General features: G+C 39.5%; 1 protein-coding gene across 8 annotated transcripts in view; it reads right to left on the bottom strand.

Moving 5' to 3' along the window:
* The window catches only part of lrp1bb (low density lipoprotein receptor-related protein 1Bb), a 339,312-nt gene that overhangs the window by 248,491 nt on the left and 73,099 nt on the right, over positions 1-17,722 (bottom strand). For 7 of the 8 annotated variants that reach the window (XM_078174387.1, XM_078174384.1, XM_078174381.1 and 4 more), the window contains exon 2: positions 1,292-1,414. The exons of the other annotated variant lie outside the window; for it this stretch is intronic. In XM_078174387.1, the coding sequence (XP_078030513.1) occupies positions 1,292-1,414 (123 nt within the window). The remainder of the gene's footprint in view (positions 1-1,291; positions 1,415-17,722) is intronic. 8 annotated transcript variants of the gene reach the window in all.

Here is a 17,722-nt window from a genome sequence, read left to right as displayed (position 1 = left end):
TCACGTGCGTTTCTTGTTGAAGGAAAAAAACGTCAATTTGCGGTGTTCTATTGATGTAGTGCATTTATTTTGAAAGAGACTGTATGTAAATGGTACATTTCCTGTGAAAACAGAAGTGTATTTTGAAAACAGACAATGCACCTAACAGGCAGAACTTGACACGGGTCCCAGAACATTAACAACCAATGCATCCAGGGTACCTTGCAGGTTGTATCTGGACGTGGAAAGTCCATGACCAAACGTTGATATGTGACAGGGTCAGAGTGAGAATGTGTTGGCCAAAACTCTAGATCTGAAAAAGGTTTGTGAGGTGGGGGGTAACTTCACCTGATTCCTCAATAGCTTCCACTTTAGTCTGGTATGGTGATACCAGCATTATTACACAGGAGAGGAAAAATGCACCTGTAATGGCAGTGAGTAGTAGACTGACTGAATGTGGAAACACTGAGACATAGTGTTGAAATTGCACTTATTATTCTTTAGACATCTCAGGCTGCTCATCATCTGTTTTGTAATAGGATAATTTCAGAAGTACTTCTTAACACTAAAAGAGAGGGAAATGTTTGAAAGTGTTGTTATTTATAGGTTATCATGTAGTGGTTTTACAGGTCCGGCCCACTTGAAATGAATTGGGCTGTATGTGGCCCATGAACCAAAATGAGTGTGACACCCCTGTACTAAATAAAAAAGTAATTCTTTCCACCAATTTCCTGTACCTGCTTGTCCTGTGCAGGGTTAACAGAGGCCAAAGCCTATAACACTTTACAGTGGGTGAATGGTGAGGTAGCACAGCAGCTGTGGTTCACCTAGATTTATGTCAGTTACTCTGTACTACCATGCTGACCATTTTTCTAATAGGAAAACATAACTAATGAAACGCTCATGGAAACTTTTCAAACAGTTCCTGCAACACAATCCTGCTGTCCACCTGAATGCCAAGTATGCTTCAAACACTCATAGTTTCACCAAAGTATACTTAAACACACCGCTTTGTTTGTAGCCTGGTTCCAAGGCAGCTACAAACAAGATGTAAGTGAGATTCATGTCTTCAAATTGACCGCAGCCGTGTTCTATGTGAAAGAGGAAGCCGCAGACTTCTAACACATTTTAAGTCTATTGATAAGGGAGCATTAGAAACTAAAAAGGACACCTTTATGGTGGAACATCACTTAATGCATGTTAACACAAATCTTTAAAAAAGTGACACTTGCTGGCAAATGAGGCACCATGGCACAATTCCATATGACAGTTTTGCATTAGTGAGCAATGAATGAATGAATGAGTGACTTACAAGTCTTGTCAGTCTCGTCTGAGTCGTCGGGGCAGTCAGGCTCGCCATCACAGAGCCAGGCTTCGGGGATGCAGGTTTCCTGGTCGTGACAGTGAAACTCCCCTACGTCGCACAAGATGGCTTCTGGGTGGCATGAAGAGAGGGTGGGAAGAGAGACAGAAAAGATGCAGCATGAGGTGATGGTAGTGAACAGGTGGATCACATGTTTCGCCAAAAACATGTGCACTTGAACATGAGTGTGAGTGGAGAGAAGTGGCTTTTCTTGATTTTCTTTAGAGGCAGATGCAGTAAATGGATGTGAGAGGCACTGACGTCAGAAAAAATATCATTATTGTATCATCAATGGAAAGCATGAAGCTGAATGAAACGTTAAAGCCAATGTTTTTAAAGATGCTGCAGCTCTATAGTGGATGTACATTGGTTGACAATCAATATAGCGCTGTGTGTCCTTTTGACAGTGGCATGTCTTTGCAAACCACCGTTCTTTGTCAGAACAGGAAGCCATGCATTTTTTCCCACAAGATTAAAAATGCTACCAAAAGAGGCAGACAGATGCTGCCCAGGCATTGTGATTTTGACAGCTACTCTCCTCTAACAAAGACATGATGTCCTTCGCGCCTTGGCAAACTATTACAAAGCAGTTTGGCAAGTTTGTTCTTATCTTTTTTGCCTCCTTGGTGTTGTGCCTTCATTTGATGGTGAGACTGGGGGAGTTCAGTGAAAGCCCAGTCAACTAAAAAGTCATCATAGCCTTTCAATATAGCAAGCATCTGTCAAAGTGTTGACATGTTTCCTGCCGGTAGCTGTCAGAGACTCGGCTCAATCAATCTGCAAAATGACACCGGCTTTTGCTAAAGATTTGACACCACGTTGTGACCCACTGCTACCTCTCCTTGGCGCTGAGGCGAAAACAGTAATTTGTTTCTAAGCTTAACCCACAGACAATCAGACAGAGCCTAACTCCCCCTCCCACTCACTCTCTATCTCCATCTTTTTTTTTCCCAGTGTGTTCCTAACCCATTAGTGGTGGGAGTGGAGCAAGTGGGAGATCAGGTCTGCAGCATTTGAACAGTGAGAGTGATAATTCAACGCACCGCTGCTCCCTGCCCCGGCACCCTCCAGCAAATTCACTACCCAGGGACAAATCTGAAAAGGTCAAACATCTCATCCATTCTGCCTCTCCTATTCCCTCTGATGCAATATATCTGAAATCTTACAATTTAAATCAAGGTCTCTTTTGAAATATTCAAAGGCTTCACTTTTTTCAGGTTTTAAAAGGGGACATTCTTAAAAATTGCACACCAAAGCCATCGACCCTTTAAAGAAAAAAGAATTAAAATGCATGTAATGTTGAGAAGTGAAAGGGGTATCTCAAGGTAGCCTCATACGTGAGGAAGAGGCTCATTATTTTGCCTCTAAACAGTGGAACACTACCAACATGAAAAATGGATCTTGCCAAATATTTCTCAAAACACTGTTCGCTTCATAATAACACAGACTATTTTTTATGCAAAGCCAAGATACTTGGCTGCAGTCAAATGTGCTTCTTTAAACCGCCATCAAGCAACAGAATATAGTGATCCTCAGCAAAACATGCTGTCAACCTCAATGCATACTGATTATCACTGCAATAAATATTAATGCAACACCAGCCTTTAGTACTATGATGAACTGTGCATGATTTGACAGTTAAGTGGTAAAAAAAAACAATTAGGGTCACACAATTTTGTGACATTAATTACTACCAAGAATTATTTTACATTTAACTCTATGTCAAAAACAGGAAGTTCAGTGCAAACACTAGCCCTTTAAAAACACAGCGCCCATAGAATGTAATCGCACAGCTGAATATGTTGACTACATTATTTACATTTCTCTTCAAAAAATAGCAAAGCATCAATAAACACACGCTGGGCCCGGGGTTGGCAGAAGCATGCTTGGCTTGCTGAGGTCTCTGAAGGGATATCTCCAAGCTTTTAAAGCTGAATTGATTGCCATTGAAAAGCAGGAGGTCGGTGGCAGAAGGACCATTTCCTCAGCTTGTGATGGAAGCCATGAAAGAAACTGCCCCTGGACCTCGGAGCAGCCAAGTTACCTATTGATGTTCTGCTTCCTTTCATGCCACTTCACCTTAAAAGCTAAAGGGCCAAATATGAGGCAACCAAATGACCTCTTATGTCAATTCATCTTTCCCTTCTGCTTCTCCAAACAGCCTCTCCTTGACACGGGCTGCACTGTCGCTGCAGCTGGAGGGAGACAATAATGGGACAAACACATGACTGAGGGAAAGTAACCGCTCCGATGTTCTTTTGTTCCTCTTCTATATAGCGCAGTATTTGCATGAGAAAGATACATGAAGGTGTTGTTCTACACAGCATTATGTATTTTTCAGATAATTCTATACAAACATAAAATGAGAGGCGAATAGCAAGTCGGAGAAAAAAAAGGGCAGCAAGCACATGAGTGGATAGGAAAAACACCCAAACTGGTTCCATTACCATAACAGTGGGAAACACACAGTGGCACTCAGCCGGGCACATTATCATGAGCTTCATTGCTGACACCAAACAGTCACCACTGGCACAACACTGTGCCTCATTAAAGCCATTGAGTCTTTGAAATGTGCCAGATTTTCAGCGGAACAAAGAGTTATTAGGAGGCAGGCAAACAGGGAAGACGCTTTGCAAACCTGCTGAGGGAGGACCAGCCAGCACTCCTTGCAGAATATATTTTGATCAAGTTTGTTTTGCTTGAGATGAGGTATAAATTCTGGAGCACTGACCCAATTACTGAACGCGTCCGGTATACTGCAACATGAGCACTTAGACAACGCAACAAATCTCTTCATCCTGCATTTTGCAATATCGCACCCACTCCCCTATTTGCTCAGTCCCATTAAACTCTGAATTACATGAGAGCGTAGGTCTTCATTTATCTTTCTAAACAATATTATATTCCAATGAGGTAAGCTACAAACCACTAAGGCATTACAATCCCCTGAATTGCATCAGACACACAGTTCACAATATGGTACAGTGGATAAGTCGTAAGCCACAGGCCTATTCAAACAAAACCTGTGTTATAAAAGCAGCAGTGTGGTGCACAGCTCAGAGTGGTGAATTAAATGTTAGCTAGGTTGTACAGCTGAAAAAAGCAGATCTGAGAATACTCCCTAGTCTGGCCTATCTTACAGCTGCAGGTTGAGGAGGAGCAGCTTCTTGAAGAAGCTATTTGCAGCTCATCCAACTTGTCAGGGCACTGATAGTCCAATGCACCTATGATGCATTCAGGGGGCTCAAGGTTACCCAACAACCAGTTTGAGAGAAAAGAGAAAATAGTAGTTGAATATATCTGAAAACCACATAATAATGTGCATAAACACAGCATAAAGAAACACATAATGACACACACAAAAGCAACATAAAGGGGAAAATGACCTAAAAACAATTGTAGTCCAGCAACGCTAAGGTTTGAGACAAAAATCTGTAATGCCTTGGTTTTGGAATCAGAATGAAAGAGTAAAGACCTCTCTCACATGGAAAATGAAAACTGCATTTTATCAAATAAATATTGGTTGACAAATAAAAGCTGGTTCTTGTTGTTGTTGATTATTGGTCAATGACATTTCTCAACATTATGAGCTGATAAAGACTTCCTACATACAAGTGGGATCCTGAATCTATGTATTAAAATGAATATTTTCTCTTTATTAATGTGAACATGATGACTGGTAACGCATTGAGGAGAAGTTTTAAGGAGTGGGCAGCTGTAGCTATCCAACGTGCATGTACTAAAACAGGGAGTCACAAAGAAAATGACACCATATATTTTTTTAAGGTATCTAAACTTGAAAGGTTTGATACGTTTACATTTATCAACTTGAAGGACCCGATTATGTAAATCGATCTGACTATAACTAAGAAATACAAGATTTATTTATGCAACGCACCGAGACACATTTTGTTTTGAGTAAGCAGTGCTTTATTTTTCCACTCCCGTTAAGCTCCCTACCTACAGTAAGTGTAAGTAAGTGTGTAAATCCAAAAGTTGCATGCGGCAAGTTTACCCTCATTCTTTGAGGTCTTCTTTAAAAGGTATTTTGAAAAACCTGTGAAATGCCTATCTGAAGTGGATGTAGACAGACGGGATGGGTGGAGAGAAAGTGGGTGCTCCAAAAACAGTAAATCAAAATGCTTCATAAGGAAATAACTCGGTGCAAGCACCGAAGTCATACTGATGATATATAACAGTCTGAGCGTATGAGGGTGGAATATTTTGCTCAAAGTTACATGGATTGTGTAACATAAATCAAACGTACAGGTTAAAATACATCACATATAAATGTTTCACAAGTTATTGAGGACAAGTGTACTGGGGCACAAAAATTCAAATATACTTGGAGAGTTTCTGTCTGCAAGTGCACACACACTAACACACACATACACACACACACACACACACACACACTAGAATCCCACCTCCTTCCATGTACATGCACATAGATTAGCGATTTTAAACCCTCTCACACTGTCAGAGCAGACTTAGTGTCCTGGCCAGCTGCAGGTCATATGCATTATGGATGAGCATAGGGCTATGAGCCAAACTAAGCAGGTTATTAAGTATAACAACAGTATAATGCGGTCTCTCCCTTAATCTTCATATCTTTAATCTGCCACAAGATGCAATGTACAGCGATGCATCCCAATGACGCCTCGCACCTGCATAATGAATCTTTATTACACCCGTATCTCTAGAAGTGACATGTGCCATGTGGTATTTAGACTTAAATGCCATCCACGTCAAGTCTGATCAGAATATGAAGACTAGAGAGAGAACCGTGACTCTGCTGACTGATGAACGATTTGAGAATGTCACAGCACTTCTGGACGCATGCCCACAGTTATATGTACATGCCAGATCTGCAGCACTCTAACATCTCCTCCCCTTAGATCTTTGAAAGTTCTTAGAAATCACTAAGCCAACGCGAGATAGTGAGCTGTTATTTAAAAAAGAAAAAAAAAGGAGCAAAAAAATAATGATGTACTAAGAGAGAGAAGTAATTGTGTTTACAGAATCCGAGGTAAAACTGACTCTGGGAAACACCAGCTCATACCCGGGGCCATCCCCCATGGCAACGCCGAGCAACTCTGCATTCTAGCCATGTATTGGGTAAGAAATCAATGCTGTAAGACTTTGGGGCCTTCATTAGATGCTGCCTGACCTACACCACAGAGTGAGGTCACTTTTATTTTCTCTACAACAGCAGGGGCATGTCAACAAATTATTAAAAGGGAGCACCATATGAAAAGTTTCAGAAGACAATGCTGGGATGGCCTCATGCTCCTTGGCATAAATCCCTGCACCAATAAACAATGAATGATTCATAAGACTGATCTTCAGCTATATGCTGTTTACTGCCCTTTTACTCCACATGCAACGGATTTAAAAAGTCCTCTGGTGTGCTCTTTTGCCAAGCTTGTCCACACCTGATCTGATTAAGGCTTCAGGTGAATGTGCAGCTGTTAATTGGATCAGATGGAAGGTAAAGTCTGCAGCAAAAACATGCAGGACAAGTGGGTCTTGAGTACTGAGCTAACAGACAGTAATATTGAGCATATTTAAGAAATAATTACCAGGTGGATTAGTATGTTGGTGGCTGAGAGGGCAATAAGAAGTAATCTTATGAAATTTAATAACTTAAAAGGATCATTTTAGTTATTTTCACCCCCATATTTTCGTAGCATTTGCCATTATAATGGTCCAAAATTTTAATACTCCCAATTCAAGTGCAGCTGCCTCAATACACACATACATAGGCAATTCCAAGGTGTGATCAAAGCACATCTTGTCAACACAGAAACATTCGCACTGCAGTTACACATGTTTAAATAGCAACGTTTCCGCCAAGACTGTCCTTTTGATACTTCTTTCACATTTTTCAAAACCACCTTGTTTATCCTGCTAGCTTCTGTTCACCCTGTTCTTCTGAAGAGCAGCATGTAAGTACCTGTGAGTGACAGCAGTTTACTCTGTCTGCTTGTTGGTACAGCATGCAGACGTCAGAGCTCATATCGATCTATAAATTTATAATCAACCATACACAAACTATAGCAGACATGCCTTACTTTTTGCAGTTCTCTGTGCTTGTAGGGAGCTATAAATAACACCAATTTCTAGTATCTGACACCCAATATCAGATGATTTTGTGTAATGTTTACTACTCGTGTTGACACACGCCTGTGATTTGTGATGCCAGTTGAGATATCAGAGCCCCCCCCCCCAAAAATCCACATCTACCTGTAAAACTAGTTGATTGACATAAAAATGTATTCCTCAGCAGTACGTCAAATGAATGCATCATCAAACCATTCAAATAGTCAACTTGAGAGTCAGCATACAATATATACTACCACAATAATATTGTGCTATTATGCATATTATGCATATTTCAAATGAAAAGATGTCCATCACCTTTTTATGTGCACTTGTCAGAAGCAGAAATCCTGTGTTGTGACATCAGTCAACAAATCAGTCATGTTTATCATGTTTACCACATTCCCAATCCTTCATATCCTACCTACCAGGGGCTGTTCAAAGCAGCAGGTTCTGAGTTATCTGATAAGCTCTGCTGAGTAAAACCTGTGACTTCAGATCTAAAACAGGGTCTGGAAAACCTGCTCCAGCTTTTACTCAGCACAGTTACAAGCTGAAGATCTCGGGTGGGTTAGCAAAGTACCAAAAATAATTTAAAGACTGAATCAATAGTTCCAAATTCTTTATTTAGCACAGCTACCATTTTTGGAATAACATCTGCGATAGGTACTGTATAATCCACAAGGAATCATGAAAGTTGCTACAGCAGGACCAAATCACAGTCATTCTATGGGGTTCTTTTCATTATGCTAACTTATGCTTCCTTGTGCCTCTTTCCTCCTATGACCCAGAAATCGTTCCCCCTACGCCATCTTGGAGGGTCTTACAATCCCTTAAATGCACCTCAAGAAAATGAGGAGCAAGGAGAGAGGAGGCTTCTGTAGGAGTTTACACAGGTGTATGCTACATGTCTTGTCTTTGCATCTTTCTCACATCCTCATTGGGAGGAGCTAAGACATGAGAAACAGAGGCAAGTGAGAGGACATGTTAGCATAATAAAAAGTAACCCAGGTGACTGGACTTAAATACTTCAACTAATGAAAGTAAGCTTTAACTTTAAAAAAGAAAACTAATTGTGATGTCAAAATCTTTATTTATCCCATGAATGCACGCAGTATTTAGACTATATATCCAGAATGTCTCCAAGTGGAGTCATTTTCTTGCAGGGTATACAGTGCATGATGTTAAACCCCTGAGGGTGTGATCATTTAAGATTTTGGGAGCTTTAACTCAGTGTGTGGGCAGCACTTTCTTTTAATAGTTTTTGACTCATCAAAGTTATCCAGAAAATGCAGCAAACCTGCTGCTTGGTGCAACAGAGTTCACACACCATAGCTGATTAAGGCTGATAAGACCATTGACTGAGTGGTAATGTATACTCCTGTAAGAAACTATTCAACACATTTTTAAGGGCTCTGAACTGTTCACTGGTTTGAGTGTACCTGACGTATGTGAATTTAATTTGCATGAGAATGTGTCATTATACTGCCAATAATAGAAAAGTACATCCCCCTCAGCCTCCCCTCGCCTGGCCCCCTTTCCAAGCTCCATCCAAGGTCACCTAATCACCGTGTTCCTTCAAAGACCTCTATCTTAACCAGCAGCAGTCTGAGGGATTTATGCCTCACTCCATGTCATGATTACCAATCAGGTGGAGTAATAGCTGCTTAAGCAGATGGAGGTTTTGTCATCACTGAGGGGTGAAGCGCCAGTCAAGGTTTCCACTGAGTTTGTCCAATGCTGGCTGATACTCTGTGGGGCATGTCAGTGCCTTGGGTGTAGCCTCCAGATTAAACTGCATTATCGGAGTGGAGTGAGAGCTGTTACGGTGAGGGATCACATCCTCCCTGGCTCCCACTGTACCACACTGCAGACACCAGGTAAGCTGTCCATTATGAAACAACTATATCCAGACTTTAAGGTGGACACCTTGAAGCCTCAAAATGGATTACCTCATTAAAACTGTACAAGTAAGTTTAAATCTAAACTCTCAAATTCAAAAAGCTGCATTGGTTCAACTTAAATTACTACAGTATTACAACAACTAACAGAACAAACATATACTTATTGAATTAAACCACATCAACAAAGATCATTTACATATGCAAACTGAAAAATAAGAACATTGTGGCCCTTATGGGAATGTGATGTAAAATCTTCTATAATAAAATCAAAGTTTAATGAGTGAAATGAAATAAGAGATGGGTGGTACATGAGAGGGAGATCTTCCAGATCAACCAAATAACTGTATCCTCCCATATACAGTATGACTGCTGGTTAAAAGAAAGCACAAATTAAAACAGCACAAAAACAGAAAAAAGATTTTGTTACATTTATATTCTTCCCCTATCACCCACTGGAGTTGATTTTAATCAAGTATAAATCCTGAATTCATCATGCTGCAGGCCTACTCGTTTACATCTTTATGAGGCTCTTCACAAGAAGTAACAAAGGTGCTAAACTTAAGAAAAGGCTGAATGAGACTGACAGGAGAATTTTTTGAGACTGATTTGTCATCCAGTATATGTAGCCATTTGCTAAGTCCACAGGAAAGAAACCTTATTACTATGCAAAACTGTCTATGAATGTAAAACACAAGTAAAGGGTATTCAATGAACATTAACAAGCTAAAATGCAATGTTTGATAAAAGGCCAAAAGCAGCAAACAACACCCTGGTTTAACTGTCTATATGGTGTAATAAACCACTTGCCATTGCTAATGTGACATTTCTGTCTCATTGCCTGCCACTGGACCATAGAAGCATATGATCAAGATGGACTTGCCCTTTATTTAAGTTTTTCCACTTTACTCCTCAGTGAATTCTGCAAAGTTGCACAGCTGGGAGTCAGCTCACACAGATCTGATTAGCTTCGTTTCATTAGAAAAGGGGAAACATGTCTCTTCCAATGTACCTCACAACACAAACCAGCCTTGTTTAAACTGTGATATGAACCAAGAACTGGCGACCATCGCATTGTTCATGTGCGAGCTGGAATTTGTCGAATAAATGTAATGTGTACTGTGATATATAGACTGTCATCCCCTGTGACAGATGCTGACTATTGAATTTAAAATGATTTTGATGCATTTTCAGAATACATCACTGGATGAATAAATAATAGCCTACACTTACTTGTGCCCTTATTGCCTAAAACAGGCTTTGCAGTTATAGTTTATTAAGAGTCACAGACTATAACGCTTTAGAAATTTCACCCTGTATGGTCTATGTCATTCTGTACTTACTGCCCTTACAGTTGGATGAATGTGGGGCTGTACTGTATATTCCACTGGCCTCATTAAAGGCTCAGGAGGCTCTAAAGTGGCTTATTCAGATATAACAAAGATGCAGTTTTTACTGCAGTTGTATACATACTACTGCTGCTATTCATTTGCACCATCAGCACAAGCAATTGATTTGAAAAATTACATTCAGCGCTCCTTTTAGTACCAACAGGTGACAAAAGAGCCCTAGTGACAAGGTGTTAATTTAGTGATTTAGTCTGTATAACTTCCACAAAACAAGTGCAGTAATTACATTGCAAACATGGAACAAATTTAGACTTCACGCAATTATTCCATATCTCCCTCCAATATTACACAGATGAACCTAGACATCAGCAAAATATCCTTCTCCTCAAATACAACCCTATGTGTCCAGCATTTTAGAGCAGCAGATTTTCTTAAAGCTGCCGTGCTCATACTGTAGAGCCAAGGAGTAAAATATTTCATAGTAGCCCATGTGCAGGTTTAGTATAGCTTCTAAAACTCCCACACATAAATGCCCTGCAGGATTTGTGGAATTTAAATTAGATTACCTCGCAGATGACTCAGGAGTGAACTTCCATAAAGCAGGTGTTGCATATGTCAGCAATATGACATTTACAAATAAAGAAAGGTGACTTGACTCCACACTGCTGTACTATGGTTATAGCACAAAATCAAGCATAAATTTTACATGTTGAGTCCATATTTGAATCTCTTAAAAGTGACAAAGTGCCTCCCATTATTTTCCCTACATTCTATCATCATCCTCATTATGTGATATTTGACAGATACACACATGGCTTCAATACTTCATCGAATCAATGGTTGGGCTTTTATGCGATAATATCACAGACAACGATATTTCCATTTAAGATCCACTGTATCAAAATTGATAGAAAAAATAATAGTCTTCATTTATCATTGTTGGGGCCTAAAGTGATCCTTACATCTTTTTTAAAATTACATTTCATCAGCTAACATGTGCATCATATGTCTATGGCCTGATACCTTTTCCTCTAAATTTTTTGCCAAACCTCAACAGCTGTTGCAAGTCCTGAGTCTCTCTGGCCAGGCCAGCTACGGATTCCAAATCCGTTTAAAGTTTAAAGTACTAAATGATTATGAATAGCCAACTGCAGAGTGGCTACCCTGTGATGAAACATATCAATGAATGCCTACTTAGATCTTTTATTAATGTTAATAGGCTAATTTAGACTTAACAAACTGTGTTACCTTATGCTGGTCCAGACAGATTTTTTATTGATTTTTTTGTCTCAAAAAGGCTTGTCTTATAGTGGAGGTTGCTGGGGTATGCAGGAATTGAATATAATATTCATAATTATGTTTTCATTTATATAATCACCTGAAACTAAGAGTCGTGTTTTCGTTACCTTTGAAGGAGTTGTTTATATCTACATATGGAGCAGGTCTTCTTCCATGGAGTCATATTGTCTCTACAGTAGCTAAGAACAGACTAACCAAACTCTGGCTCTAGATAGGGCCATTTGTGTTTTCACATGGCCTCTAAATTTGCCAAAGACACTTACATACAGAAGAAGTTTCCCACTGCTCACCACTAGATGTCACTAAATCCTACATACTAGACCTTTAAGTGGGTGACTGCTAAACTGCTGTCTTTTTTCTCTTTGGTTACCATCATTGAAGAAAGTAACCTGGCTATTCTGTTCACTTGATGTGAAATTGAAGTACCTGCTTAAGGTCAAAACATTAAGTACAACATCTTGTGCTGGCTTAATACTGACATAAATTTAGAGTGTATGTAGTTCATAAAGTATTAAATACCTAAGATCCAAGGGTGTAAAGAACTCTCACATACCAGAGATGATTTAAACATTGGACTGCTCTTTTAGACAGCTTGAAATCTCAGCTGCTGCTACTGATCAGCAACATAAATCAGTGTGTGCTTGCTGATCTGTGTGGTTGTCTTATGCAACAGTGTCCGTTTAACTATGTTTAATTACACTTGGGTTGCATCTACAGCTGTGTTGTGGACTGGTCGTTACAATGTTGCACTCACCAAAGTAACCGCTAATGTCTTTCACCATATAAGATGATCAAGTTGTAAATAAATCCGCGAGGTTGGTCACATTTGAGGTTTTCACGCGCAATGAGGAATTATAGTAGTAGTGGCTATACTTTAGGTTGGAATCTTAATAAAGAGGTAGCTAATCTGGCAAACTATTGGCTTGTTTACAACCTGTATTATCGTTTTTTCCTCTTGTGTTTGTTGCCCTGTCGGCCCTTTTCAACAGCAGTGTTTAAGATCTCAGCAATTACTTTGGTGAGTACAATGTTACAACTGCTACAAGGGGTGATTCAATGCAAATAAGTAGTAGTGATAAAGAGTAGTTTTCCTCAAACAGGGAACAGAACCATGATGGAAAAATGGTTTCCATTAAGATGATGCACTTACAGTCAGCATTTATAAAATAACATTTAAAGATCCACACCACTAAATGGATGCTTCTATCGAAATGGGACAGCAACCATACCTCTTTTCTTATGTTTCTTGCTCTCACATGGTAATTGTTGATGATTCCTGCTCATGCCCACTAATGTCCTACACATTATAAATTGAAATGGTGGGGGTGTTTGCAGACCGATACATATGCATTATGTATTAACATGCATATGCGTATATATGTGTGTTTAGTATCCGCCGCAGGTCCCAAAGCTAATGAAAGCAAGGAAATGATAAGCAACACATATTACTTGTTAAACAAAGCTGAGAACAGAGTGCTTTCCACATCTCGGCCTGAAGCAAAGACTAATCTGACTCCATTAATACTTCCTAAAAGAGAAAATATCTAAATTCCTCTCCAAAGCTGTGGAACAGGAAGAACAGTCTTTTTGCCCTGCAGATATATAATGTGATTTGTATTATAGGCTTATATGCAAGCCCCTGTAGGATTCTGAATGAACCAAGGATGTAAAAGCAAAACCAGATATTTGTGGTTTCGATCATGACCTGTGACCACTCATTAGCTTTTATTTTCCACAGTCTTTGTACAAACCTAACAAGGACTTTCTGAACACAATGGAAATTTTTATTTTAATGTGGAACTATTGTTTCCAAAATTCAAAGTACTCACTTCAGCAGTTTAATTGCTACTGCCCTTTTTTCTTTTTTTTGATATTCAGGTTGCACAAAAAATTCTAAAGGGACTTAAAACCTTAAATGTGATCTGAAGCAGAAATAAAAATAGACAAAGGGCAACAAATGATGGACCTGATGAGTGTACCTGCCCTTTAACTTTGCATAAAGGTCACATTTTAAAAATGGAAATTATATTTCCATGAGGGACTTTGAATATTGCAGCTCAGGGGATTTTCTGTCAGCCTGCTATATGCAAGTTTGCTAAAGCCTTTAATTCTGTAACTTGGTGCTTTTGTGAAATAACAGAGAGATGGAATATAAGTGATGGCTGGTGGCACTCTTTTCCCTGTTTTCATTGATTGCTCAACAAAAACACAGGGCTTTGTTTAGGATCTGGTACAACAGCTACAGTTTCAATCAACTCTAGAGTTACATTTAAAACTCAACACATCCAACTGTTACAAAAACACAGCAGAAAAAGACAAACTATTTACAGTTTCATTTCAAAGTGTTAACTCACATAACTAGTCCACTGTCAGTCTAAAGATTTAAAATGAAAACTTCCACTTTTGATTGTTTTATTACATGGAAATTATCCTCTCACTGAGGCCATTGGAGAATTAGTTTAAAACTGTTATCGATAATATTCTCTACTTTAAGGAAATATCAACCCCCAAAAACCTTTGTAAACACCACGACTAATAGTATTTTTAGTATTTCCAGCTTTCCTTCTGCAATAGGTTATTGATCTATTGTCACCAAATGTCAACACTTCTTCTTAAAACGCGCAGGTGCTCGTAACATTCACCTGCTGATTTCACTCAACAGAGTCACTACTTTATGACTCCTTGTGGTGGCACTTTTCAAATCAATGAGGGCAGTGGCGTAGGGTAGGTGCAATGGGCCCCAGTGCACCCTATCATGATAGGCCCTAATGCATGCTGTTGTGTACATATAATCTCATCACATGATCAGAGACTTGACCTCAACATCAACATACATAGTACCCAACAATCATCATTGCATATCTGTATATGACAAAAATTCCAAAGAAAATAGGGAATTATTAATTCAATTTAACAATTTTAATCATTTATTATAGTTTATTTGGAAAAGGAATATTATATTATAATATTATTTTATTTTTTATTTTATTTTTTTTTATTTTTTAACCACATGTATATTTTCAAAGTTGGCAATCACTCACAAGGGCCAATCCTCTGTCAACTCTCTCTATGGCCCCCCCCCACCTCACGGGCCCCCATGCAACCGCACTGCCTGCACTGTCCCATTTATGCCCTTGAATGAGTGCAAATTGAACTAACTTGCAGTGGAGAAGAGACTTACAGGGGGTAAATGGCAGACAGTGCAGAGTCCTGGCATTTGCTCCTTGTGTTCTTTATCACTGTTTTGGAAGAAGGAAACCAGCTCCAAAAGCAATGCATTGTCTTTATCTTAACAAGTACTGAGTTGTGGATCTCAGTCATGTGAAGAGTGGTTCAAGTGGATTCTAAAATGTAACAGAAACATATTTGGAAATAGAATTTTAAGAGTTAAATGTGAGAATGTGAGAGTGTGGTGTGTCAGCAGGTGGTAACGGCACTATGCCAGGACTCTAAGCGCTTTCTTTTGGTACATCGCTCGATATCAATCGTCAAATTCTGTTAAACTGACACTAAAATGCAGTGAATAAATACATAATCACTGTGTCCTGATACTGTCCTTATCGTGGTCAATATATCGTGATAGTATCATATCATTAGTTACTCTGTGGTTCCACACCCCTGTGGTCAATAAATCAACTTGCTGGGTCCTGCGGGGATGCCGAGTCTCTATAATTAAAGAGTGTAGTTTGGACCTGCTCTCATGTGTCATGAGATCACTTATGTTGTGAATTGGTGCCATGTAAATACAACTGACTTGACTAGTATTTAGATCCTATGAGCAGGAGTCATTATAAAATATAAACACAAAAATGAATAAAGGTGTCTGAGAGCAATGCAGGTATGTATCTTTCTGAGCTCCCATCAAAAAAGGCTTATGTTAACAATTTCAGGTCTACAGGTATTTTCTTCTTGAGCAGCTCAGAGAGACAGGAATTAAAGGATCAAAGTATTTCATGAATTAACTGTTGAAACCTCACAGCAAACACCAATAGAGCACCAGTCTTCTCTGAATGCTACTAAAATGAGAGAGATTGTCCGTATTGAACAGGGCTATAGGCAGTTATGAGTGAAATCCATCAGGAAAGTCGATCAGGTCGGCCTCTTTGGGGCATGAAAGTGAGTCAACAGAGGGAGGATCAGATCTGCTTTATTGCCTGATTAAAATCAATTTGGTGTGTCCGATGCTGAAGGTGGAGGCATGGAATGAGCAATGTGAGATTGTTAAGCATCTCCTCCTCTCTCACTACTGGCTGAGTACTGCATGAGGGTGAGAGCTGGCTGTGACAGCTCCATGACTCTTGATTCATGGCACATGGCACCAGGAAAAAAAAAACAGAAAGGTCATCAGATGTGCCCCGTCATGCAAAGCAGACAGATATGATTAAAATATTATGAGACGACTATTTTGACATGGCCTGGTAATGATCACTCCCATATGAAAACGAATAACCCTTCATTTTGTGCGCTGCATGCAAAATCAAATTCGCTTAATCCAATTTCATGTTTTCACTCATTTTCAACAGCACTATAATACTGTTATACGCAATGAGCTGTCTGGGCTTATTACATTCTTTATGAAAATGATAAAATACATAGAAAACAATATGCACTAAATTTGCTTGGTTAGCCTATATCAACCAGATGGAGAAATATGGTACTATTCAGCATTTACACTAACTGATGTCAAATGAGAGCTGTAATTTTTCATATGTTCTCCAGTCTAATTATGTGTGAAAATAACAGCCCCGCATTGCTGCTCCAAGTGACCAAGAACAATGTTTAGTTGTGGTGGAATTGTAAAACTCCCTCCATTACTTGGTATATGACCTTTTCACAGCTAATTAACAGGGTTGTCACCTTAATATGTGCAGCGCCATACATGCTCTCTTTGCCTTGTTAAACATCCCTATTAACCCAAACACATCTATGAACTGTACTGTAGCAAAACGCCGTGCAGCCTCAACAGGATGTAAGAATCTCATTTTGCTTAACCTTAGAAAACCAAACAACATTAGAGTGAGCTCTCTAGCTTTGCCATATGGACACCCAAGGTACCTGTTTAGCAGTTTGCAGAATGAGAAGTGTGTGTATACATATTTATGGAACACTGAGCAGAATCAAAGTCCATCTTTGTGTTTGTATTGATATTTAAATACACTATGCAATTTTGAAACATAGCAATATCTTTGGTCATGGCTCTATAACGGTGGTCCTACATCGCACAGTGAAAAAAGTTCAAGGCTGGCCATTGTCACAATCTTGCTATCAAAGACAGCCTGGGATAAAAATTTTGACAGGGACCACCTCACAGTGTGCCTGCTGTTATGGCCTATGGTTATTAACCAACCAATAGAAGTGCAGCATGAAATGACGCACTGGCACTAAACCAAAACGAACAGACGGATTGCAGCTAGTCATGGAGGCAAAACACGCTAAAAGAAATGTGTGGGGTTCCAGCAGAGAGTAAAACCTTGTGGAATTGTGGCAGCAGAAGCCTTGCCTATATGATGTGATGAGGACAAGGCATGGAAGGAAAGAGCAGCGGAGCTGTAGCTGCCTGGTGAGTAACCTAGCTGCTAGCAAACACACACAGACACACCGCAGTATATAGTTACCACAAAACTTAAGTTTATTTAATAATGTGACCCTGTATGTTGTGCTCCACAGTTAGAGAAGTAATAACCCGTGCAGTATCCTCAGTATAGGAAGCATTGTACATCGTAGCCCTC

The sequence above is a fragment of the Epinephelus lanceolatus genome, chromosome 14, assembly GCF_041903045.1.
Source record: "Epinephelus lanceolatus isolate andai-2023 chromosome 14, ASM4190304v1, whole genome shotgun sequence".
In the NCBI taxonomy this organism is placed as follows: Eukaryota; Metazoa; Chordata; class Actinopteri; order Perciformes; family Serranidae; genus Epinephelus; species Epinephelus lanceolatus.
Note: the sequence above shows the minus strand (reverse complement) of the source record. Positions and strands in the feature narration are given on the sequence as shown.